The following is a 24,668-nucleotide window of genomic DNA, read 5'->3' on the forward strand; positions in this document are numbered from 1 at the left end:
GGATGGAGCTGTTCTTAAGTGCGCGCCAACCCTATAAGTAAATTGGAATGTTATTTATTGAGTAACCCCATTGAAAGTCCAAGTGTTCAAGTTGTCCAAGTGTAGCCACGTTTCGGTGGCCCAGCGGAGGCACCTTTCCAGTTTGGCCGCACTGGGCTGCTGCAGTCAATCTTTTTGTGGGATGTCCAGCTCCCTGTTAACTGCGTGCAATTCGTGGGGGTTCGTATGTCGCTTAAAAATTTTAATTGCCTTTGCGTGTTTAGAAAACTTACACGTACGTATGTTCTGCGTAGTTTAGCAGCTGACCAAATGCCACGCCAGCTTTCTAGTCGCTGCAGGGGATTTTGTGTTCGCAGCAGCAGATCGCTGGCCATTTTCACACTTCCCCACACGATCGCTAATGCTTATCGATGTGGATTAAAACTGCAGCCAATTATTACTACAACCATTAATACTAACGCTTTCAGGGAAGTGGTTTGCCCTAACATGAGATTAAATTTATTCTAGAAATTTGCACAAAGTGAAAGCGTTTTTTAGTCTTGAGCTGCTACTTTGGTTTCCTTTATCTGAACAATCCTGCAATATGAAAACTGTTATTTGTGAAACGCTAAAGTTATCCCCACCAAAGAAGCTTACCAAAGTGGCCTCTCAAATGCATGCCGCTGACTTTCATCCAGTCGACACCACAAGCGAGTGGCAGTTTTCAGCAGTTCGGCGGTCGCCAAGTTGGGATTCTTCCTCTGAAACTTGCGCAGGAAATGGATATAGGCAACTGCGGAGCCCAAATGGCTAAGACTGCGCTTGGTCTGCTGCGGACTTGGCTTCCCACGCAAGCGACTCTTCACGGATCTGTACGAGGTCCTCGATCTGGAGGAGCTCCTCTCGGATTTCCGCTGCCGAGCGGATGGCGACTGTCTTTGAGAAGGACACTGCTGTTCTGTTTTATCGGCCACTTCGCATTTCGACTCAAATGCAACCAATTGTGCTGGGCTTCTCAAAACGACCGTAGGCTGTTTATTTTAAATATAAATTTAAGTTTAATTCTTAAGGGCTTTATGGCCTTGTGTGCGTCTTACCTTATTCTTGAAACGTTCCTTCTCAGCGACGGACAGCTGATTCCACTGCTTGGCCGCATATCGCACCATGTCCTGCGGAGAAATGCCGCAAAAGCGTTTCTTGTACTCGGTCAAAAAGTTGAGGTAGCCATTGTTGGTGATGCGCGCCACTTTCTGGCTCTTGTAAATGGGTGGACAATACACATGTCCACGCTTTTTTCCCTCCATTCTTTTGGATTTTGTGTAAACTTTGAATTTGTACTCCAAATGCTCCAGAACTGTCTGCGCTGGAAAACGAATTTTGATTGAGACGAAGCTCGCAAGGCTAACTAGAAAAGCTCAGGTTTATTTTTCAATACAATTATCATAATTAAGAAGAAAAAAGAACTATGACCTCGAAAACACGATGTCAAGCAATCGTGTGTATTTCACTCGTAAACAGTAAGATAAATTTTTGTACAATTGATTTTGAAAAGGGTTTTTATGGCTTCTAAGAAAGCGGTTTACACGGCCGGTTTTATTCACCTCGTGCTTGGTGTGTGCGTATGCCTTTGGCCACCCAATGATACCTGTTCTCCTGCTCCGAATTTGGGCTCTTGGATTTTCGAGGGCGCCCTGCTGCTTCTGGTCTCCGATGTCAAGTTGTATCCAGATCGGTACACCCATCTGCCGTACTCCATTCAGTTTCTGGTGGAGACGATCGGATCCCTGGCCATCCTCGAGTTCTTCACCATCGTGGTGTGGTGCGCCTTGGAGGGCCTGATCCACCACCTAACGAGGTTGCTACTTTTGTACCTGGGAATGAACGCTGACACATATCTGGCGCTGGAGTACTGGATCCTCTTGATTCCCACTACAGCTGTGGCCAGCACCTTCTTGTACATAATGAAGAAGGCCATTATACCCTACTTTGATATTACCTCGGTCTTTGAAAAGCAGCAGGTGAAGGTGCATCTGAACCAGTCTGTCTACATTGACGTGGTTAGCCAGAATCTGCGCAAGCACAGAAAGTATAGATAATTGTTCACATGATCAGTAATTTAGAGTGTAAATTGTATGTGCAAATTATAAATATTAAATTTATTTATATTATTTAGCATAAACGCTGGTGATGATATCTTTTCAAATTAAAAAAGACGTTTCTTTAAAGCCCCATTTCAGCGGTTATAGCTTTTTAACCGGTTGGACGTTATGCAGCACTTGGAATAACGTTGTCTAATACTGTTGCTTGCGATAACCACAAGAAAGTGACTACATTTTTGGCGCCCAAGTAATCGAAGGACTTAAATTAAAACAAGAGAGAACGCTATAGTCGAGTTCCCCGACTATCTGATACCCGTTACTCAGCTGGTGGAAGTGCAAAGGAGAAATTTCCACACTGACAGTTTTTGGTGCGGTGGGCTAAATTCTAAAAATATTATTCAAAAATAATTTGTATAACTTAATATACTTAAAAAAAAAAAATTAACTTCGCCACAGCTAAAACAAAGACTGTTGTGTGCTGCTAATAAACATAGCTAACTATGTATATCCAAACTTTTTCGATTTTCCAAAAAAAAAATTTTGCAAAAAAAAAATGGCAAAAAATTACATTTTCCTTTTTTGAGCACAGGTGGATAGGAAATTTTGTTACGAATTGAACGAGATATGGCATTCCACTTTTGGACAACTATTTTTACTGATATCGAAAAAAAAGGATTATTTTTTATCAAAAAATCATTTTTTGTCAAAAATCGGATATTTTCAATTGGCATTTTCGCCATAACTTGGCCAAAAATGGCCGCACAGCTAAAATAAATACTGTTTTGTGCTGCTGATAAACATATCTAAATATGTCTCACCCAACTTTTTTAATTTTTGAAAAAAAAATTTTGACAAATTTTTGCATTTTCAATAAGGGGTACCATCATCAAAATTTGCGAAAAATAGACAAATATTAGCATTTCAATGTATGTACATGGATCGATAGGAAATTTTATTACGAATTCAAAGAGGTATGCCATTCCACTTTTGGACAACTATTTGTACTGCTATCGAAAAAAATGGAATATTTTATATCAATTTTTATGCGGGGTGCGGGTGTACTTTATATGGTCGGAAACGCTTCCTTCTGCCTTCTGCCGGATTATTCTACTCTATTTACAAGCGCTTAATTGGCATTAGTTCCACATAATATAATATGGATGGTAGTAATATAATTATTCAATTGGTTTATTCCACCCGCGACTTGGGTGTTTCTCGTCACAGAATTTTAGGGGAAATACATTAATTGACCAACTGGTAACACTTCAATGCATTTCAAACTGGTGATGCAACGATTATCGATACTCATCGATGTCATCACAATGAAGTTGTTGATAAATTCGTTTAAAGATTTCAAAGGATAGCAGGTACTTGTTTCATAAACCGTGAACGGGTTGTCTCTTATAGCAAATAAATAATTTAATGCAAAAATTTGATTTTTATATTAAAAATCATATACCTTGGCCAAATTAAAAGGTATTATTAATTAGATTACCATACATAGATCAACTGAGGATAAGATAACGGGTATTTCCATTGAGGTGTTTTGATGCAATTATTCAATAATTTTAATTCAAAGTCGATGTAACATCGATAAGTATCGCAAAAGGCACATCGATGCATCGACGTGCCGTGACATCACTAATATGAACAGCTGAACAACAATAATCATATTTGGTTAAAAACAATTATGCGAATAAACGCAGCCGCCTTATAGCGCCCGTGCCACGCCCCCTGCGATGCGAACAGGCGACCACGCCAAGGTGTCGCCACGAATCCAGCAAGCAAGGAGAACCCAAGCCAAGAGTCCGGAGTCCCCAGTACGGAACACCCAGAAATTCCGGGCAGAAACACAATAAAAACATGTCTACGGAGGAGCATGTGTGGCGAGCGCACGTCGTGCGGCGTTTACGCGAGCGGAATCGCAAGGAGTGCGACAACTTCAAGGAGATCATCGAGCAAAGTAAGCATCTGGGTCGCCAGCGGAGACCCAGTTGGCTCCGCTACGCACCAGTTAACCTCTGATCGAAAAAGTATACGAACTTCATGGTCACACGCATTAATTGCCCGCATCTCTTGCAGACAACCGACTGATTGACCATGTGGCGCAGCTCAAGGCGGACAACCTGAAGATCTCCGTCGAAAACGAGCAGCTCCGCAACGCGGTGTCAACAGGTGGCACCGGCTCCAACGTGGCCATCGCCACCCTCGAAAAAAAGCTGCTCAGCCAGCAGGAGGAGCTCACCGAGCTGCACAAGCGCAAGGGCGAGAACTCCCAGATGATCGTGGACCTCAACCAGAAAGTCGAGCAACAGAGGATCATCATTTCCGAGAAGGAGCACAGGTAGCTAGCTGTCTAGGGTGTGTCCACCAAAAAAGTTTTCGAGCAAATGGTACCTAGAATGACGAAAAACCTTTTGTGACTCAAATAGTCTATCCAACCATTTGTTTATCGCGCCCTTAATTTTAGAATTCAATTAAGAGTCTACAGCAGCGTGTATGACTAATTATCTAGAGATTAAACCTTAATCTCGGCGAGATTACAAATCGAATACTTAACTAATATAACTATTTATTTTAGCCTCGTCGAACAGCAAACGAACAACAACCGATTGCGCGCGGAAGTGCAGCTACTTCACTCGAGTTTGGAGGAACTCAAGAAACTGAACAACACCATGTTGGATGAGCATACAGCGCTTCAATTGGCATTTAGCTCCCTCGAAGAAAAGATGAGAGGAGTGCAAGTAAGTGCTTTAGATTATTTTCCTTTCATTCCCACAAAATCAGCATCGCTTTGTTTTATTTGTCTAAGAACAGTACACAAAGTAAATTCTACGTATATGCTAAATTGGGATAGTAAATATAAATTAAATTGTTTGTAAGTTGAAATATTTCCACTTAAGTCAGTGACCCAATAAAATGATGGGGTATTCGCTTTCAAAAGTTTCTGTACTTCTTCTTTTTTGTTTTCCCATTCGAAAGTTGTCAAAATGTGAGGCCATTAATTGTTGTTTATAAGCCATTTAAAAGCACTTATACCACAACGATAGACAAATTCCAAAGGGGATTTTTTGTTGATCAACTGCTGGTTACTCATTGATCGCTAATTAAATCCTCAGATCTGTTTACTCAAAATAGTGCATAAAATATCATTTTATTGGTACTTATTCGGGGCTTCCGAATCCCATTGAGCAAATCCACTTCTACGGCAGTGGGTTGGTTCGATAAATACATTGCAGATGGCTCGAATCGCTATGCCTCGTCTATAGACGGGAAAAGCTCGCTATCTTTTCGATTTCGATCCAGTAGCATATTAGCGTTCAACGCGGAAAACAGCACGACGGCGCCAAAGATTTGCATATATCCCAAATATGAAAAAGCGTCTATTAAAAAGCTTTTCGTTCTCTTGCAATTCACAGGATGAAAATCGACGTCTCCTGGAGCGACTTATGCAATACAAGTCAAAGGATGCCGACAAGTTGAACGAGGAAAACGAGAGCATAATAAGGTACGTTCCATTCAATATAATACCATTGTGACCCTATTTTCATGCAAAACATAACGTTTAATATTACTTATCTCTTCGATCATTAATGTACATGTATATAAATGCATTTTCGTAACCAGATAGGTACGCAGATACACACATAAAATGGTTAATCGCGCAGCTTATCTAATGCTTATAAAAGAGTGATAAAACTTCCATGTAAACTGTTGACAAATACACACGAAATCAACTGAGTTTCCGTGGATTAGGCACCTTTTTGCACTAATGTTTCACATGGCTCATAAAACATTGTGAAAAGGATCATTTCACTCAATATTTTTTTTATGTTTGCTTGAAGTCATTAGCTACTAATAAACTACTAAGTAGGATGGAAGATTTAACAAACCAGAGTATTCAATTGATCAGGGAATCAGCCAGAAAGAATCCTTCGTAGCTTCGTTGAGTTCTAGGACATGTATACTAGGCTATTATCTTAATACCCGATTAGAGATTGCAGTGCCCATCCACCCGACCGCTGATCACCCAGTTGTGTTAATAAACCACTTATTGCCCACCCACCCAACGTCATGCAAGCAAGTTAACCGAAAAATGCGGAGCACGGGAACAACCAAATCGCAAATGGTTTACGGAAGCTACACACAAATGCATGTAATAAATATTGACGTATTCATATGTTTTTTACTAACAAACTTAACAAAAGTCGCCAAGGACAACAAGTAGAACGGACCATTTAGACGAATATAATCGACTGTGTCACTCATTCTGATTTGCTCCTTTTGATTTGGTTTAATATAAATGTATAACCGTTTTTAAACATATCTAGAAAAAGACTGCCGTCAATTTTCAGGAAACGTTCGGCTAAACTGAAACGTGACCTAGAAGACGCGGTCCGTGAGCCCAGCTCGTCCAGCAACACCGCCTCCTCGCCCGGCGCCGCATCCTTGCAGCGCAACTCCAGTCCCGCCCAGTTCGTTGGCGGCCTCATCGGTGACGAGGACTTCGACGAGGCCGCAATAAATGGCGCCATGGAAGCCATAGGTCTCGATGATAATGAATATATTAGCGCTCGTTTTACAGCAGGAGGCGATATAGCCGAGAACTCCCGGGCTTCCATTGACACCCTAAAGGCCACCGGCTACCTGGGTCAGGCCAATCCCACCAAGATCCTCATGAAGTTCGAGGCACACGAGAACGAGTCGCATGCGGTGCGCTGGAGTCCCGTGGAGCGCATGGTGGCCACCGGTGGCGCTGATCGCAAAGTCAAACTTTGGGATATTGGCAAAAGTGAGTCAGCAGTCGCACATTGTTTATTACACCTATAAATAATCACATTATACATATATATTTGTATATCACTTCGCATTGTGCCATTTCAGATTCCACTGAACCACGCGCAGTTCTCAGCGGAAGCAGTGCTGGGATTAACTCCGTGGATTTCGATTCAACAGGCGCCTACATCTTGGGCACCTCGAATGACTACGGAGCCAGAGTATGGACAGTGATGGACAATCGCTTAAGAGTGAGTGAAACCTTTATTTAAACGCTCCAATTGAAATAGAAAGGGAATGCATATCAATTATACTGCCTTTCCGACACTTCGTTTCCATACAAACGAAAGCAAAACGCATTTTTCGAAAACATATACGAGGAAAAACACTTTTCAGTTGCGCCCACTAGTCTAGACGCCAGATATTTTTAATGATAACAAAAGTGTGCGATTTCTGGACGCGATTGTAGGCTGAACTTTTGCACTAACTCACTCGTTCACCCCATTCCTCTCCATGAGGCATCGGCTACTTAACTTCTGTATATAATAAACAAGGTGGATAGTAATTTTAAAGAACCAATTAGTTCCTGCTCAACAAATTGCCGCAATAAGTGTGTGCGAGAATGGCCAGAACAATACTTTCCTTTTCTCTGGCTGCGCTAAGCAGATTAAAAAACCGACTTTTTTGATGCCTTGATTTATAAAGAATTTTCAGCCCTCGTGATGATTATTCTCGTTTCTCGCCTTTGTTTACTCAAGTTGGAACGTACATATACACACATTCATAGCAATGTCAATGTTTATAAATAAATTTTGCATGTTTGCCGCTTTCTAACTCGGAAAAAGGCGAAAGACAAACAAGTAAACATTACAGAGACGCTGATGGCAAACAAAAGTGTTTACTTATATAGTAAATAAAGCACTTCAACTATGATATATGTATGTATGTGTACCATGGACCTGTGAGGTTCATCTTGGGAAGGATTGGAGAAATGGTTTCATGCCTGGCCAAGATTTCGTAGAAATTTATGTTGAATGCTACACACTTCAGAAGACAAAATTTCAGCCAGAAGTGCATTTTCATTGAGTGAACTTGGAATTATGAACGATTGTTAATTGGAGCTTAAAGAAAAGTATATGTACGAGTAGTAAAGTGGTCTACCCACTTCTTGCTACCCATATTGCAACATTTAAGTGCGTTTATCGAACGAATCGATTTCAATTGGCGGTCATAAATAAAAGTCGTCTTTGAATGCCACAATGCAACGAGGGGAAACTGGGAAACTGGCCATTGGCAGTTGGCCTGAATAGCCGTAGAATAATCTTTCCTACCCCAAGGTTCATCTCTCGCCTGGTCAGGCCAGATCCGCAACTTCATCCATTTATGCTGCACATCGTCAACATGCGAATGAACATACAAGTGCGGTTCTTCCTGCTTTTCTTCGCCAGCTTCAACTCCAGCTCCAGCTCCCAGCTGCATCCCGATCCCCCAAACTAATCCCCCATCCCCATCACCATCACCATACACATCCGCGAGATACACCGACTCTTCTGTTCTAACTGGTATTTCTGGATTGACATTTAAACGGTTCTTTTGCGCACAACTGGAAACTGTAACTGAAGAATAGCGCCGCCGCCGATCTGCAGCATTAAAATGAGCACACTGACTTGTACGGCCTCTGGCCACAATGCGTACAAACAGAAGTGGCCAACTGATTGCCGATTGCCGATTGCCAATGGCCAATTGCCGCCGAGTTATCATCATTAATATTAGCCACTTTTTTTACGATTCACACACCGTAATCGCCGGAAGTTTATGCGGGCGATTTTCCATTAATCAGCGCTTCACACCTGCTGCTGAAAGAGGCGAAGCGATTTGCATAACTCAATCAATCATAAGTCGGAATGCCTAGCCAATAATTAGCCAAAATAATTCGATCGCTTGTTTACATCGATCGGTTGGCCTTATAAACAGTATGGCACATAACATGTAAACATGCCAAAGACGGATTCAAAATGTTTTCCAACTCGGAAACAATTTTTATTTCGCATCAATCGACCATAATTCCATCTAAGAGCGACGAATTCGGGCCAGACAGCCATCAGTTTTGGGGCTTAGTCGACTCAATTTGATTAGACATTAATCCAATTGAATCAATCGCTCGGGCAGCTGCTCACAGGTGTTGTAGTGATTTATGCGGCTGTTGCATTAGACTACGGCCATAAGTCATCCATTAGAAATGTTTTGCTAATTTATGGCTTGGAAAAGAGGACATTTCCACCTTTGCCACCACGCAAGCATACCGATCAAAATGCGGATTGGCCTGCAGTTTGGTTTCAAACTCACCGGTTTATGGCCAACACGTTTTCGAAGCCAAATCAACCGCCTGGCTCAAATAAGACGTTTTAAGTTTTAAGAGAACACTTCAATCCATGTTATTAGCTGCAAACCGGCTGAGCTCGACGACTGGGCTCTTTCTTCGCTCTGCGCCGAAGACGCTCTTCCCAACAATTCTTCGCTCTCAAAGTCTCCACTGCTTGGGGAGAACTGCAGCGCCGGTCAAACATGTTTGAGCCAAAGTGGTTCGCGCTTTAAGCCACACTGCGCGTACATTGACCGTTCGACTTGACCGGTTGCCGGTCGAGAATCGGACTTGGTGGCTCTTTGCGCGGTGTTAAGAGCAAGGGCAGCTGCACCTATAAGGGCAGCGCCATGGAACGGCTTTTAACTGGCAATTAGTTAGAGACTTTTATTATTTATTTAATAGATTTAGCTGTAGCTCTTAAATACCCTCACAGATCTCTGCCATTGCAATTGCCATTGCCTGCCAGTTGCTGCGATTTATAGTGCCCTTCCCAGCTGCTAACTATTCGAAATAACAGATTTATGTACCTTGTCTGGATGCAGCTTCCTCCGAATGTTATAAATCAACAAATTCGCTGATACGCAGAAAGCAGTTTTTATCTTATCTGGTTTCTTGTCTCCACCATTAGGCATCTTCGTCTAGAGATAAATAATAGCGAGAATCGGCGTTTCGAAGTGTCAATGACACGGGTGTCAGGTGGCTCTGCTCGCTGGGAGCTGGGAGCTGGGAGCTGGGCACTGCACTCTGTCAACCCAGAGGCACTCCAAGATGACGGAGTAGCACTTCGAAGTATGTCCCACCATGCGACCTATGTCAATGGATTTTCCGCGGCAGTTAGCCGTGTAGTTTTAAGATCCTGGTTTATAACGCCGTAATTAAATGTCTGTAGTCTGTTTAATGTCTGTGGACAATTTTTAATTGCACGCCGCGTTCTAGTGAAAGATACTTGGCCCCGCTAATTAGCCGGTTTCCAGGTGGAGAGGAGGGCACATGTGTCATGCCGCCACAAAAGGTGTTGCTAGCAGCCCGCCCTTCTGCCCCGCGTTACTCTGTTTAATGGTCTTTTGCTACCACCTACCAAGAAGAAGCTGGGCTAAGATCGCTGTAGTGCCTGCCCTATAACGTAACGCCGCACTAACTGTTTTTGTCTCGCCTTTCAAACCTTTCAAAGCACACGCTGACGGGTCACAGTGGCAAGGTAATGGCCGCCAAATACGTCCAGGAGCCCATCAAAGTGGTGACCGGAAGCCACGATCGCACACTAAAGATCTGGGATCTGCGCAGCATCGCTTGCATAGAGACAAAGTTTGCCGGCTCCAGTTGCAATGATCTCGTCACCACCGACAGCCTTGGATCGACGATCATCAGTGGGCACTACGATAAGAAGATCCGGTTCTGGGATATACGCACGGAGAAGCAGGCGGACGACGTCTTGATGCCGGCCAAGATCACCTCACTGGATTTGTCAAAAGGCGAGTGCTTGCCAGCCACCAGCTGCCATCGTAATCCCTACTACAACATGTTAATTCCACAGATTGCAATTACCTCATATGCTCTGTAAGAGACGATACTATTAAACTGTTAGATTTACGCAAGAACCAAGTTATATCCACGTTCACGTAAGTGTCAGTCATATACCATAACTTTATACTCTTACTCTTCACTTTACCCTATGTACTCTACTCCATGGTTATAGAAACGAACACTTTAAAATCAGCTGTGATTTTGCTCGGGCCTCTTTCAACTCGAGCGGCCTGAAGATTGCGTGCGGATCGGCGGATGGCGCTATATACATTTGGAATGTGAATGGTTTCCTAGAAGCCACACTCAAGGGTCACAGGTGGGTAGTAAAAGTAGTAAAAGTTTACTGCTGGCCTGGTCTGTCCATAGGCCATGCAGACGAGATCCAGAGGAAGTACCTCATTATGCCATCCTTTTGATTGCGATTAATCCTTGAATGCAATCTCTGCTCCCATTTAACAGCACCGCCGTAAACGCGGTCAGTTGGAGTCCCAACAACAACATGCTGGCCTCCGTGGGAAAGAACAAGCGCTGCACCATCTACTCGGAATCATAGCCCTAATGTTGCCATACTACACACGTCATTCGAGTCAGTCGGTTGCAATTGCAATCAGAATCAGAATCAGTTGTTGCAATTCCGAAACTGAAACGCTTAAATCTGCAGTCACTGCAATCACAACGGCCATGCGGATGCTGCTGTAAATAGTAAATTCGGTTGGCGAGCGGTCGGCGTACGTCTAGAGCCGAAATTTTAATAACTTTACTTGATTATTTTATTTATACTTGAATCGGATATAGTACGCAAATTGTATCAATTCATATAGCAGTAGTCGTAAGTACATGTTTTCCTATTGTAAAAATAAAACACACATACATATATGGGGTTGCATATACGACCAATCTAAGCAAATGACTCGGCCACTGAATAGAAATGAATAGAAATTAAATTGGGGCAACCCAATAATTCCGCAGAATGGCCTTGCTACACGGTTTGCTGCAACCAGTTGCCTCAGGCGACATTATGTGCTTTTTCCTACAGCTACACAGCCTCACCTGTGCTGTGTGTGTCTTGGCCATAAAGAGGAGATTTCAGACAATAATGCTCAGCCAGCAAAAAAGTCTTATGCATCCTTCGAACGTGATGCATTTTAATTTCTGCATATGTGATCAATTCCCGGCACGAATGCTGCTGTGCTGAGCTCTGTGGTGTGTTGTGGTATAGTGTGCCATTGGCGAGCAGAACACATCCAATTATTTCGTGTGCTGACGGAGCACAATCGACACTGGGGAATCTCTAATTGAGCGAGGAGAAATAACCACGGCACCATCATTACAAATCTAACGTACATTCATTTTTATCGCCTTGCATGCATGCCTTAATTAAGAATCTTTCCAGATTATGCCTGCAAACAAACACAACAAACAAAAAAAAAACAACTACCACTACTGCGGCGTTAAGTACCGCCAGCGATCTGAAATCTTGTGGCGCTCCTAAGTGCTGCCACCACTCAAGGTAGTGTCGTTGAAGGCGCATAGCTAAGTAAATTAATTGAGAGTCGAGGAGAGGAATCCACTCGCCTGGAGGAGCCAACCCATCCCCAGTCCATCCAGCCCTGCCAGCTCAGTCCAGCCGAGCAGAGTCGTCCAGAGTGACGGGCAGACGTTTGGACTTGGACAGGAGTCACTTTCCCGTATGCGAGAGCGCTCCTCCAGCTCCTCCAGCTCCACCAGCTCCACCAGCTAAAGATAAAGATACAAATCTGCACGAAGCCTGTTTCCTGTTCTGCTGAGGGTGCATTTATTTGCATGATTCACATTCACACACAACACAACCGGTGTGTGCCTAACGATACTTATACAGCTGCTGGATCTTCGTACAGGTGTACCCCATCACCATCGCCATCACCACACTATGCACTCCATATGCTGTGCACTCCATGCTCCATACTGCATACTCCATACTCCATACTCCATGCGCCATAATGAAGACGGGAAGACGTCGAGTCGCTGGGAAAAGTTGGGGCAACAAGCACGACATTTGGACCTTTCTGCCCACATCGAAAAGTGAATCGCTGGCTTTCCTGCCCCGCCGAGGATCGGGACTTGGAACTTGGAAGTCGGGAGTCGAGACTCGTGCATTTTGGGCGACTCTAAGTGAGCATGTTCCTGGAAGCCCTCGACTCGCGTTTACAGTTGGATGCATTTTCAGTGCCATTGAAGTATAAATAATAATAATAATTCGCAGGTGTCTGCATTCCACGTCCAATTCGCACAATTCGTTATGCGTGGGTAAAATGCTAAGATGGCAGTTGGACTCCCAGGCCAGCTCATCTCCTCATCCATTCCCATTCATACGAGCATATGTATATGTATGTACATAATATATATGCTGCTCCAAATGCAGGCCATAAAAATGATAATATTTTCTCTTTTGTTCTGCCAATAGAAAGCTGATTTCCATATATGAAAGCCAAATTTCAGAGAAGTTTATTGCATGAGCAATTTGTCCACTAAAAAGAAGTAGATGAGCCGATGGAGTAGCACCCCCGAAATAAGCAAACAGCATGGGTATTTCATTAAAAAACTTATGTTTAATAATAATAAGATGAGTTCGTTCCATACAATTAGAGGGCCAATGCAATAAGCAGCAAAGTCTGTCGTTGAAATGCAATAAATTACGAGTATAGTGCTTAACTAGGCTAATTCAATACAAATCGATATATGTAGATGGGAAAGAGGGAGTTAGTTCGAGGAGGAGTAATGTAATATGCATTAGTTTTTACAAATGTCAATCGTTGCGACTTCCGAAGTCGCAAAGGAAGTTCAAGGATACCAATACCATGGTCTGTCGAACTTCCTTTGCAAGTGGGGAATCCGTTCCGTTCCGTTCCGTTGGGTGGGAGGAGTACTCAAACCCAAAACGCCAAGGCTGCAATGCAAGCAATCTGAACTCCACCTCCACCGCGCAAGACACGTATGTAGATTTGAATTTCCATTTCATTTTCAATTTCCATTTCTCGAAAATCGTGCACTGACTAGATAAGGCAAATTAGCGGATGTTGTGTGTTGTATCAGGACGACGGGCATTTCGTACGGATATTCGTGGCATTAGTGGGTTGGTTGGCCTATCCTTGCGTATTGTGTATAATTGATTGCACCTTGTGAAGCTTAGACGTCTATGTAAATTAATGGGCCACCTGGTTTGGCTTAATAAGAATGCTGATAGGGCTGCAGTTTCTGGCGACGTTGGTAGCAGTACGTCCAGATCGCGATCACGGCCAACTGGGTTAGCAGGAAGATGGTGGCAGCCGTAATAAGACCTAATAGCGCAGCAAAATAAAAAAGGGAAAAGAGTTCGTAGGTTATTATTAATATATTAAGCCACTAATCCGGTCATATGCCAGCTGGCAAAGTGGTCTTTTTAAGACGCTTTTTTTATGGCCAGTAAAGTGCGCTTACCAATGGCATTAACGCAGAATCCGTGACCCTCCTCGTTGGCAGTGAATGTGGTCTCGTTTCCGTCGTAAAAGTCTCCGCTTTCCTGCTTATCTTGCTTGAAGCCGAACTTATCCGTAATCTGAATGGACTGAACCAGCAGCATGTCGCTGGGCGCGGACTTCTTTGAACTCTCGATGTCGCGACGTGGTCTCGGATGATCATCTATTCGCAAACAGGTAGATAGAGGAAAGTTATAGAATGAAGAGATTGTTGAAGTTACAGATAAACTATAGACCCACCTGTGGTGTTGAGCGATCTGCGTTTGCGGCCGTAGGACAACAGGGATCTGTACTCCCCGCTGGTGTCCTCCTGCTCGCACTGGACGGGCTCACAGCTGGGCATGCAGGGCGTGACCAGGGCGCGGAACTGGACCACCTCGCTGGATGGGAACTTGAAGGCATCGAAGTTGGAGAGCAGCATCTTGCCGGAAACCGAACCCTTGTAAATGGGCCCCATTATGAAGTGATCGGTGGGGCAGCCATTTGAATCGATTAACGTAATTTCCGAGTTATCCACACCATCCATGGCCACCAGTTCCCGTATAAAGATCTCGTAGGGGCTCTGCTCGTCGACGATCTCGAACTTGAGGGCCAGCGGATCGCCAACCTCGGCGGAGCGCATCATGTCCGAGCCATCCCGCGAGGTGATGCGCATGATAACGTTGGGTGACTCCACAATTACCTCCTCGGAGAGGGCGGGCACGATGTCGCCACGCACATCCAGGTCGACGCCATTGCTCACCGTCTTGTTGGTGAGATCGTACTGACAGGCCAAGGCCAATCCCAGATCGGAGGATGTCACAATCATGTCGTGGTGCTGGATAATTATATCGTTCACATAGCGGCCGGCGGTGCTCTGGCGCACATTGCACTCCAGATCGTGGTAGTTCATCCGCAGCTCAAAGTCCAGCGCACTCTTCACGTCCACCGAGCAGGACTTGGGCGATCCCTTGGCGTACACCTTGCCATTGAAGAGCTTGGAGGTGCGAATACGTGCCAGCATATCGCCGCCGCCGCACTCGATGGTCACATTGTAGCAGGAGGTCAGTTCATAGGTCGACGCCTCCGGCACCTCCAGGAATGGCTCCTGCACATCCGCCAAGGTGGCACGACTGTGATGCGATAAACGGCAGACCATGTCACCCGTGTCATTGTAGTCGTACGAGTGGCACCTGTGATGGATGTAAATTGGAGGTGAGGATGGTGTGATATGATATCACTTTCAGTCAACAACTATAGTAGTTTAATTGGCTTTAAGATATAAAGGTAATTCCTATAAATGGCCGCAAGATCATGGCTCATAGATCATGGATCATGGATGATGGAGAGCTCGTTATAATGTTATAATTGGACCTGTTACTGACCTATATGGCGAGTTGAGGCACAGTTCCCGGCACTCGTCAATGCTGCTCACTTCTTGGTAGACCGAGTCCACCGTCTTCAGAATGCGACCAGGTAGACGTTTGAATTCACAGAGTTTGTTGGGTTCATCGACACAGTGATTTTCAAGGTAATCGGACCCTTCGTTCACCTGGAACGCCTGGGAGCCGGCCAGTGTCAGGCGATCCAGCTCGCTCAGCTCGCAAGCTCCCGAGATGCGATCGTAGTTGGCAGATCTGCAGGGGACATAGTTGAATATGCAATAATTGGTAATAGGTGGTAGGGGTTGGGGATTTCTGCTTCACTTCACTGATAGAGGGTGGATCTTAACTATTTGGCCTATGGAGTATACTATGGAGTAGAGAACTCTTACCTGCATGTGAATTCGTTTTCGCCGAGACAGAGTTCAAAGCACTCGCGTCTTGACGCCACCGACACGGTACGCTTAACTTCCGTCTTGAGCTTATAGTTCTGAACACGATCGACGTACCAGGCTCGGGAGCAGGGCTTCACGGACAGGCATGATTTTTGGGCATAGATAGTGAATACGGGGAACTGCGACTTTGTCAGCGCACCTTTGGTAATGATTGTGATTATGATTAAGTAGTTTGCGAGCTGGTTTGTTTAGCGGGCTAAGTAGCTTACCTGGTAATTGATCAGCATGTGCTGAGAAGAGCACGCAAAGCCCCGTCTCGTAGTTCACTGACTGGCATGTTTTGTTCTTCCTACAGGTGTCCAAGCAATCGGTGAGCATTAGGGTGCCCGGCTGGGAGTCCATCAGCTTCTCGGGTGCCGAGAACACGTATCTGCCGAGAGGGACTTGTCAGTCAACCAACCAACCATTTGGCGTAATAACCACCCATCATTGCCTTACCCTGTCACAATTTCAAAGCCCACCAGTTCGGGATTGCAGTCCACGGGCGCATTATCATAGTAGATGCTATCCTCCTCGGAACCCAGCGAGCTGGATAAGTCCGAGGCAGCCGGCAAATCGAAGGCCGAGTTGCGGGTCTCCACGTTTTCAACGGGCCTCTCAGTCCTGTTGATTTCGGTGGCGTATTCCTTGGCGCCGGGCAGCTCCGTCTTGTCCTCGATCTCCTCGGAGGCAATCACTTTGCTGGCATTGGGAGCTGCGACAGTCACCGATTCTACCGCCGCCTGTCTTCGAATTCGCAGGTGCTCCTTGGCCGTGGCCGCACTGTACAGCATGAGGGCCAGGAAGAGGTGTCGCAACAGGTTGATCTTGGCCATGTTTGCAGTATCACTGGGTGCCTGCAAGGGGAGGAGGTGTATGCATACATAAGAACAACTGTTGAGTATCTAGATGTGTTACCTAAGATACTTTAACTATTCTCAAACAAGCTGCTGCTGAGGATCTGTATGTGTTACTTAAGATACTTTAACTATCCGTAAACAATCCAAGTTCTCTTCTAAGTTCTGAACCAATTAGTGCGGTTACCTCTGAAGAACATCTATAAGTTCTAACAACTTGAATGGTTACTGCTGAACAAGCCATAGCATTACGAGTGCAAATATTATATTAGCCCAAAGTCATAAGGCATAACGATAACCTTTATTTATAAAGCGCGCTAAATTGCCTACGCAGGGCACCATCTCAATTTCCTCAAATTAATTTGTTTGCCATAAGGCGTAACGCGAATTATGAAGTCGCAGAAACAATATCACGGCCAGTTACTCAGCTCCACTTCAGTCTACTCCATTCTATCCAGAGATCCATTCCGTTGGGGAAACGGAGCTCACGTCGATGACCCCGTGCACTATTCACCAGATTCACCACTATTCGCGATCCCCTGATTTTTTCTGGTCCGCTGAGCTAAACTCTTGCGCAACAGCCAAGTTAATGGGCATCGCTTATGATTGACGGTTGCGCTGGAGAGACCATCAAGAGGTCATGAGCTCTAATTTTTCGCCAAGTACCATGTAGAACTTGTTTCGCCAGAACTTATGGAAACCAAAAAAAAAACCCAAGGAACCTGAGGAACCTCTGGAACCCAAGGAACCCGAAAGGAATGGACAATTTGGAAAATTATTAATACAAATACTTGCGCGAGGCGGGACAACAATTCAATTATAGAAAAGAATATTATTACGATAGGGAATACACTTGATTTTCGAGTAGAGTAATTGCCATTGGCGAGTACGAGTATCTCGTTAGGAACCCACCTGAAGCATGACTTATTAACATGATAACTGTATTAGGAGAACTCATATATCGTTCTTAGCTGTAGCTGGACTAGCAACACAGTTATTCCATATGAATTCTCATGAATAGCCATGTGTGCAGAAACAAAAATTGGTGGGTAATAGATACGGACAGGTTGAGATACGGACACGGATGCGGACACGGACAGGTGAAGTGTGTGTATATAGTCATACATATGTAGATAGTAGGAAACGCATGAGTGCCGACGCACCAGACACACTAATCCGCTGGGGCGACGTTCCGCCCAAAAAGCGATCCGTTGGCACTGCGAGGTGCTCCATTCTTTGGATGAGATGATATATAGAAATATACCGTTAATACACCGGGTGATACATGATTCATAAGCCCTGCAGCGGTCAGAACGAGCCGTACTTAATTAGAGATAAAATGCTTGAAAGACTTTTGAATGTTTTATGTGTTTCTCCTTTTCTTTCCTCACTCGGCATATTCTGATGGCATATACTGGCCAGGGGAATCGCATGAATCGCATGAATATGTCGGGGTCTGGTGCACATGACCATACAGCATTCGGCATTCAGGCATTCCGGCATTCTGGCATTCGGCAATGCCATGTAAAGAGTGGCCACTCAGGAAGCTGCATTATAACGAGTCCATGACCATGTTATTGTACAAAAATCTTGTAGAAAGCGGCAGAAGAATTGGGTCAATGATTATCGTCAAAAGCTGTTTTGCCGAGCATAGACACATGCATGTACATGGCAACATGGACACATGGACACATGGGTATTGATATGGGTATGGGTATATGGGTATTGGTAGCTGCGCCCGCAGCGATCAGGTCGAGCCCCAACCCAAACCCAAACCCAAACTCAAACCGAAACCGAAACCCAAGTCGAAACCCAACCGGTATCCAGTGGGTATCCAGGGGTAAGCGGCGGCATCGACGTGAACAGCCCAAGGAAATAGCACCGCCTAACTGTGTCGCTGATCACAATCGATTAGTGCGAACAGTCGTTTATTGCCCAAATTACTGTTAAATGCTCGTAGTTTCTGGGGGCCAAGAATGCGGGGCTCCACTCATCGTTTTCCCCCCCAATTGTGCGAGGTCTATAAACAAGGAAATGGGGAAAAAGGCAATGGAAAATGGGAAGTAGGTAGTAGGCAGTGCTGAAGGACATTTAAGCGCCGCTTTCCCGAAGGGAGAAAGCAGTTGTAACTCGATGAAATATATACCAGGTTTAGTGAAAACAACTTGTGCAGCTGAAAAGAATACTTCTCTAGATGAGCACTCAGTACAAAGTCGTTCAATCAATCAGCCGCATAAACACATCACAATACCGCATTGGGGTTCACTGTTTTTTTGGGCCAATCAGCACTTGTTAACCGTTTGGCACTTTCGAACATTTTCTTTTATTTTACTGCCTTTGTTTCGGCGACCTTACAGCTCTTTTTTTTATGGCCAAAAGCCAAGAGACTACACCCATTCAGATTCTGACCGACTTCAGCTCCATTCACATTCAGCCTAATTCCAGATGCATGATGTAATTAAATGGTCTACCAAAAGAGTCAATAGAAATTCGATCTTCAAGGGGGACCGCCAGAAGTAAAAAACTTTCACCATTCTGAATGTGTTAATGACTTCATTTCTCCGGTGACTAAAGCCTAAAGTCGAAAACTCAACGGCAGGTATCACACTGTTAGATTAATTTCGCATTTGGCGAAACTTTGATTATGGCCACTTTGGGCTTTTTGTGGGCTAATCACGGGACCACTAACGAACTACTGTGTTAATTTGCCGCATTTAGGATTTAATGTGCTTTCTGCCTATATGCGTGCATATCTCCATTTTGGCCAAGAAGAACGAGCCAAGTTAGTAGGCATACGTCGGCGGAGGACGGACGTCCTAATGTTCGCCAATGTTTTGACGGAAGCTGCAGACTGGCTGCAGAACCTTGAAGATTGCTGAAGAATGGTGAAGAATGGATGAAGAATGGCTGGAAGAATCGCGGGTCTGTAGCGGCGGTCTTTTGCATTCTGCACAATTTCCTACGCTTCCTCCGTTTCGTGCGTTTTTGCAGTTCACTTTTTCAGAATGATTGTCTCCGTTTTTCAACGCCGAACACCACTGGCATGGGCCTAGTCATCCGTCAGTACGATCACTGCCGTTTAAGTAAACCGGTTAACATTTTTTGTTGTTCAGATTTTTCTTAGTTATGCTTCAGTCGGTGCAGTGGCTGTGCATTGTATGGCATTCTGAGTAGCGGATCGTATTGGAGGTGAAAAAAACGATGCTCTGTTCCCACACAATGACCATGATGTCAGGCACTTGGCGCTGGCCCCACGAAAAACTCCAGCTCCAACGTTTCCATATTCATATCCATTTCAGTTCGCCCGCCAAACAATTACCTAATTAAGAAGTTCGTTGCCGGAGTCTTTCCCGAATTTTCAGCCAAGTCACACTGAGGCAAAACACTTTCGCAGATCCCAAGATCAAGATCTATCGCAGTGGGTAGAATTTAGTGGATACGAAGGGAGCACCGAACTTGACCATTCGATGGTCGCCGAAGAACTGAAGTCTTCCACGCCGCCGAGTGACTTGTTATAAAAATTAGATAAAGAAGTTCTGGGAGCTCGCTGCCAGCGACTGCGAGAGAGCGGGACGCAGTTCGTCTTGGAATTGGAATTCTTACAAAAGAAAGTCTCGAGGCGATGTGGATGATGCTCGCTGCCGATGCCGAGAGAACCACAAGCAAAAGAAAGAAATTGTTAGCATGGTAAACACACCAGAACTCGCACTCGTATGCGTCTCTTCCGCTTCGAGCTCGGATCGGATGGGATGGTATATGGTATATGGTATGGGATCGTATGGGTAGTATCACCTGTGCGGGATCTCTACACGGCGAACTCGAACGTGTTGGGGATGCAACCATGGTGATTGCGGTCAACGCTCGAGAACAATGTGCACCTGTCTGCGCTCTTCTCTTGGCTCTCTTCGATCTCTTGGCCTGTTCGTAACATGGCTAACATGAAGGTAAAGCCCTAGTACTTTTGGCTAACCGAATCATTTTCTTATGGCCCTGTTAGCGCCCAGGGCCGCTGGAAAAGTCACGCGTAATAATGGGTTTTGGCTTATAACTGTCGCTTGCGTTTCCACGTTTTCAAGTTTTTACTATTTTTCACTTTCACTAATGAGCCAGGTGTATGTATGTACAATACGTACGCAGGTGCCGCGTGAAATCGCTCGTCACCCATTTTCTCCCATTCTAGCCTAATCGGCTTAGGCCAAATCCACCATAACAATTTGTGTGGGCTTAGGTTCGGTGTTTACTTTTACTCTATACTCTACCATCCCACTGGATGGATGGAGATCAGTGATATCTGGCGATCTTGAATAGCCCACTTTATTGGCGGCGACAGCTTTCGACGTGGATATGCCACACTAGAATGGAAGATCAAACGGTGTTTGATTTCCAAATTTATGGGTCAAGCCAATGCAAATCAGTTTCTCGGGGTCCGTTCCTCTAGAAAACGGGTCGTGCTTTGATAACAAATTGGGCAAACAATAGATGAGTGGCGGCCAAATTTGGCCATTAATGCTATTCAAGTGATATATGTGAAAACCGAGGCGAATCGGTCCGAAGAAAGCCCTAGTTATTGAAAGATGATTCATACCAGAGGCTTAAGACTCGAGGTATTTCCTAATTTAATTGGAGAAATGATCTAGAAATCAATCATAAATCCATTCTGTTCTGGCATTTGAACTATTTTGAACTTTAGTCGGGCTCCTAATAACTTACGACACGAACGCGAAGTTTAGTCATAGTCTGTGTCGGCGAACCTGAAATCTTCGTTTCAAGACAGTTACGAGATAAACGAAACCTCTTCCTAATTACAAAATAATGGGCACTTATTGAAATGCCTCTTCCCATTATTTTTCACGTTCTTTCGTACTTAAAGGCCGCTCCTCAAGCCGCACATTCCTAATTTAAAACGATTCTTTCTCCGTTTAACTGCGAATGATGTACACGTTATGGTGGAAATTAGTTCTACTCCACGTATCTGGATGTCTAGCACTGGAGCGGGAGAGTCGGCCAGATCCACGCATAGTCGGTGGCTTTCCAGCCGATATCGCCAACATACCCTATATAGTGTCGATACAACTGTACGGCATCCACCATTGTGGCGGCTCCATAATAAATAACCATACCATCCTAACGGCTGCCCATTGTTTATCCGGAGTGCCACATCGTCTGCTGAAAGTTAAGGTCGGCGGTACGTCGCGCTACCGAAATGATGGGGAACTGTTCTCGGTGGCTGACCTCCATACCCACGAGCAGTTCAATGCCAAGACCATGGACTATGACATCGGAATCATTAGGTTAACTAAGAACCTAACGCTATCTAGGAAGGTTTGCAATATTCGCAGCTAAGAGGTATTACATAGTTCAGCAATTTGCTCTATAGGTAAAGGCCATTCCCATAAACCCCAAGAAAGTGGCCGCAGGCACCTATGCCACCATTGCCGGCTGGGGATTCAAGTCCATGAATGGTCCTGCCTCGGATAGTCTGCGGTATGCCCGAGTTCCCATCGTCGATCAGGCAGCCTGCAGGAACTTACTGGGCAAAACTGTGACGGATCGGATGCTCTGTGCGGGCTACCTCAAGGGCGGCACGGATTCGTGCCAAATGGACTCCGGAGGACCCTTGTCGGTGGCGGAGCAACTGGTGGGCATCGTGTCCTGGGGCGTGGGGTGCGCTCTGGCGGACAAGCCGGGGGTCTACACCCGCCTCGATGCACTGCAGCCCTGGCTCAACAAGGTCTTGAATAAAGCATAAAGAATAGATTCTTGATTTGAGCTGTGTGCACATCAGTTTCACTCTTTAAGCCGTTTGCACCCATGAAAAGCGCATAAAAACGTGCAAGTAAATGCTTTTACGCGTAATGTAAAGCTCTACTTATCGTAAAAAAATAATAAAAACTTAAAGGTTCATAAAAATGCCAACTATTTATGAATAATAGAAAGCGCAAAACGTTTATGTCAAAACTTGATGTGCTGCTAAATTAGCTGTTGCTAGTTTTATGCACAAATCAAATGCGTTCCCGTTTTCAGCTAATTTAGAAAGATGTTCCTAACTCTAGATTGCTTTATTTTCTGTGTCAATCGATTGGCTTAACGCAAGTTATAAACAATCAAGAGCTTTTTCGTAACGGATTTCACTGAAACTACTTTTAAATATTTGAAAACCCGAAAATAGTGGGACCATGTCTATGCAATAACCGGTATATTCATTAGCACGGCCACACTGGTCATATCAAAATAAAAACATAACAAATTAGAAACTAACAATGGACCTGCAATTCGACAGCGAAAGCTATTGGAACAGATCCTCCCGCGCAGCGTTCAGCTTCGACGACGAGGACGAGGTGGACCTCGCCCCAGATCTGGCCAGCAATGGAATCCTCGCCGACGACACCATTTCGGAGGCCAGCTTCAACAACAGCGTCGTCCTGAATCTCTCGATCAAATCCATTCTCAGCGAGGATGCGTTGAAACTGGTGCTGCAGGAGCAGGCACTGGACGACAGGGTACTGCCCAAGGGCGTCTCGCCGGAGGAGGAGCTGAAGCTGCTGCGCCGCCAGCTCCAGAGCACCCTGTACAGTCCCAATCTGGAGGCCACGGCACAGAAGTTGCTGCAGGGCAAGACCGCACCCTTGGAGATGTTCAAGTCCCTGCAGGAGAAGCAGCAGCTGCTAGACACCCTGATGGCACAAGGTGGTGGTCATGCCGTCATCACAGTGTTGCTGTTTCTTAAGAGAACTCTGAATACCACGCAGTTTCATGGTATTCTAAGGGAGAGGCCCAAGGCCCTGGAGGAGTATCTGAGTTATCTGAAGGAAAGCGGCGACCTGGCGGGCCATATTGAGCTGCTGCAGCTATTTGGACGCCACCAGGAGGCGGCTCTTAAGCAGTTTGAGGCAGCACTGGCTTCCGGAGATGCGAGCAGCAGGAAGAAACACCTCCAGCTTTTGGTGAATGCCTATGCCACGGCGGGAGTGGGTGTGATACCTCTATACGAACAGGTTTTTCACGCTGCCCTCAAGATGCAGCAGCTGATGGAGAAGGATAGCGGCCTCGGCAAGGTGTTGAGGGATCAGCCCACGCCAGTTGAAGTGCTCTACGCCTGCTGCCAGGTGAACAGCAATTGGAAGGAACAGGATATGCTGAAACCCGTGTCACCTCAGCGATTTGCCGCCGACCAGCAAATCTCCGCGGCCCAATACGAGTGGACGGCGCTCAATGAAAGGGCGCAGGCACAGGCTTATGCGGATCTGGAGTGCATATTCGAGCGGGTGCCCAGTTGGCATCCGCTGAAGACGAAGCAGTTTCACATCAGCTTCGATCTGACCCTGGCCGTGCTCCGGCTGTACGAGCTGCAGGCTCCGTCGACTGTGCTGCAGCTATTCCTCTCCAAGATGGGCAACAGCGTGGAGAAATTGGCGCTGGCCCAGCGGGTGAAGTGCATCAAGGCGGTCGTAGATGCCATGGCCGGGCTGAAGCAGCAGCAGGAGCTGCAGCAGCTCAAGGACACCCTGCCCGATCGATCCGAGGAGCAGTTCTACTGCGAGAATGCGCTGAAAAGCCTGCAGAGCAAGCGCTGGACCACGGAGAACATCAAGCTCAAATTGTAGAGACGACTCACTTTTATTTGTATAAACGTATTTTATTGTTAATCATTTATGTGTGTATATAATTATATTACTACTACTCTGGTTTTATTAAATAATTGCAAATCACAAGCTGAATATCGATATCGAATAAAAAAAAAACAAAAATTTATATATTCTGTATGTTTCATGTGTATAT

At 45.2% G+C, this 24,668-nt stretch overlaps 6 protein-coding genes across 12 annotated transcripts; 4 read left to right on the forward strand and 2 right to left on the reverse strand.

Moving 5' to 3' along the window:
* Nucleotides 1–472: 472 nt before the first annotated feature.
* On the reverse strand, nt 473–1,423 carry LOC120454254 (protamine-like protein 99C). Its single transcript, XM_044006458.1, is given in 5 exon segments — nt 473–576; nt 637–1,010; nt 1,077–1,280; nt 1,282–1,380; nt 1,415–1,423. Coding segments are annotated over 5 exon segments (729 nt in total). The 3' UTR covers nt 473–533.
* Nucleotides 1,424–1,442: 19 nt separating this feature from the next.
* On the forward strand, nt 1,443–2,158 carry LOC120454053. Its single transcript, XM_039639059.2, has one exon. The coding sequence runs from the start codon at nt 1,539–1,541 to the stop codon at nt 2,073–2,075; it is 537 nt and encodes a 178-aa protein (XP_039494993.1). The 5' UTR covers nt 1,443–1,538; the 3' UTR covers nt 2,076–2,158.
* Nucleotides 2,159–3,714: 1,556 nt separating this feature from the next.
* LOC120453121 (autophagy-related protein 16) lies at nt 3,715–13,321 on the forward strand. Of its 5 annotated transcripts, XR_005616527.2 has the most exons (12): nt 3,715–4,041; nt 4,161–4,422; nt 4,660–4,822; nt 5,498–5,586; nt 6,410–6,870; nt 6,963–7,105; nt 10,391–10,691; nt 10,754–10,838; nt 10,916–11,059; nt 11,203–11,572; nt 12,137–13,109; nt 13,187–13,321. XR_005616527.2 is itself a non-coding variant. In XM_039637664.2 (10 exons), the coding sequence occupies exons 1-10, from the start codon at nt 3,942–3,944 to the stop codon at nt 11,294–11,296; spliced, it is 1,842 nt and encodes a 613-aa protein (XP_039493598.1). In that variant the 5' UTR covers nt 3,715–3,941; the 3' UTR covers nt 11,297–11,650. The 5 variants fall into 5 exon arrangements, 4 of the variants coding, with proteins under 4 accessions (XP_039493598.1, XP_039493599.1, XP_039493600.1 ...); XM_039637664.2 differs by lacking the exons at nt 12,137–13,109; nt 13,187–13,321 and having other exon boundaries at nt 11,203–11,650; XM_039637665.2 differs by lacking the exons at nt 12,137–13,109; nt 13,187–13,321 and having other exon boundaries at nt 6,434–6,870; nt 11,203–11,650.
* A 109-nt stretch (nt 13,322–13,430) lies between these two features.
* Nucleotides 13,431–20,950, reverse strand: LOC120453118. 3 transcript variants are annotated; one of them, XM_039637660.1, is made up of 8 exons: nt 20,682–20,950; nt 16,492–16,889; nt 16,263–16,423; nt 15,991–16,192; nt 15,602–15,853; nt 14,478–15,409; nt 14,200–14,400; nt 13,431–14,060 (listed from the first exon to the last, which is right to left on the reverse strand). In XM_039637660.1, the coding sequence occupies exons 1-8, from the start codon at nt 20,730–20,732 to the stop codon at nt 13,948–13,950; spliced, it is 2,310 nt and encodes a 769-aa protein (XP_039493594.1). In that variant the 5' UTR covers nt 20,733–20,950; the 3' UTR covers nt 13,431–13,947. The 3 variants fall into 3 exon arrangements, with proteins under 3 accessions (XP_039493594.1, XP_039493596.1, XP_039493595.1); XM_039637662.1 differs by lacking the exon at nt 20,682–20,950 and adding an exon at nt 20,209–20,352; XM_039637661.1 differs by lacking the exon at nt 20,682–20,950 and adding an exon at nt 16,951–17,574.
* Nucleotides 20,951–21,801: 851 nt separating this feature from the next.
* Nucleotides 21,802–22,789, forward strand: LOC120453127 (trypsin alpha-3). Its single transcript, XM_039637674.2, has 2 exons — nt 21,802–22,211; nt 22,267–22,789. Exons 1-2 carry the CDS (start codon nt 21,819–21,821, stop codon nt 22,636–22,638), a joined length of 765 nt encoding a protein of 254 aa, XP_039493608.1. The 5' UTR covers nt 21,802–21,818; the 3' UTR covers nt 22,639–22,789.
* Nucleotides 22,790–23,093: 304 nt separating this feature from the next.
* Nucleotides 23,094–24,641, forward strand: LOC120453122 (vacuolar protein sorting-associated protein 16B). Its single transcript, XM_039637669.2, has one exon. The coding sequence runs from the start codon at nt 23,150–23,152 to the stop codon at nt 24,491–24,493; it is 1,344 nt and encodes a 447-aa protein (XP_039493603.1). The 5' UTR covers nt 23,094–23,149; the 3' UTR covers nt 24,494–24,641.
* Nucleotides 24,642–24,668: the final 27 nt, after the last annotated feature.

This window comes from Drosophila santomea, chromosome 3R (genome assembly GCF_016746245.2).
Source record: "Drosophila santomea strain STO CAGO 1482 chromosome 3R, Prin_Dsan_1.1, whole genome shotgun sequence".
Classification (NCBI taxonomy): Eukaryota; Metazoa; Arthropoda; class Insecta; order Diptera; family Drosophilidae; genus Drosophila; species Drosophila santomea.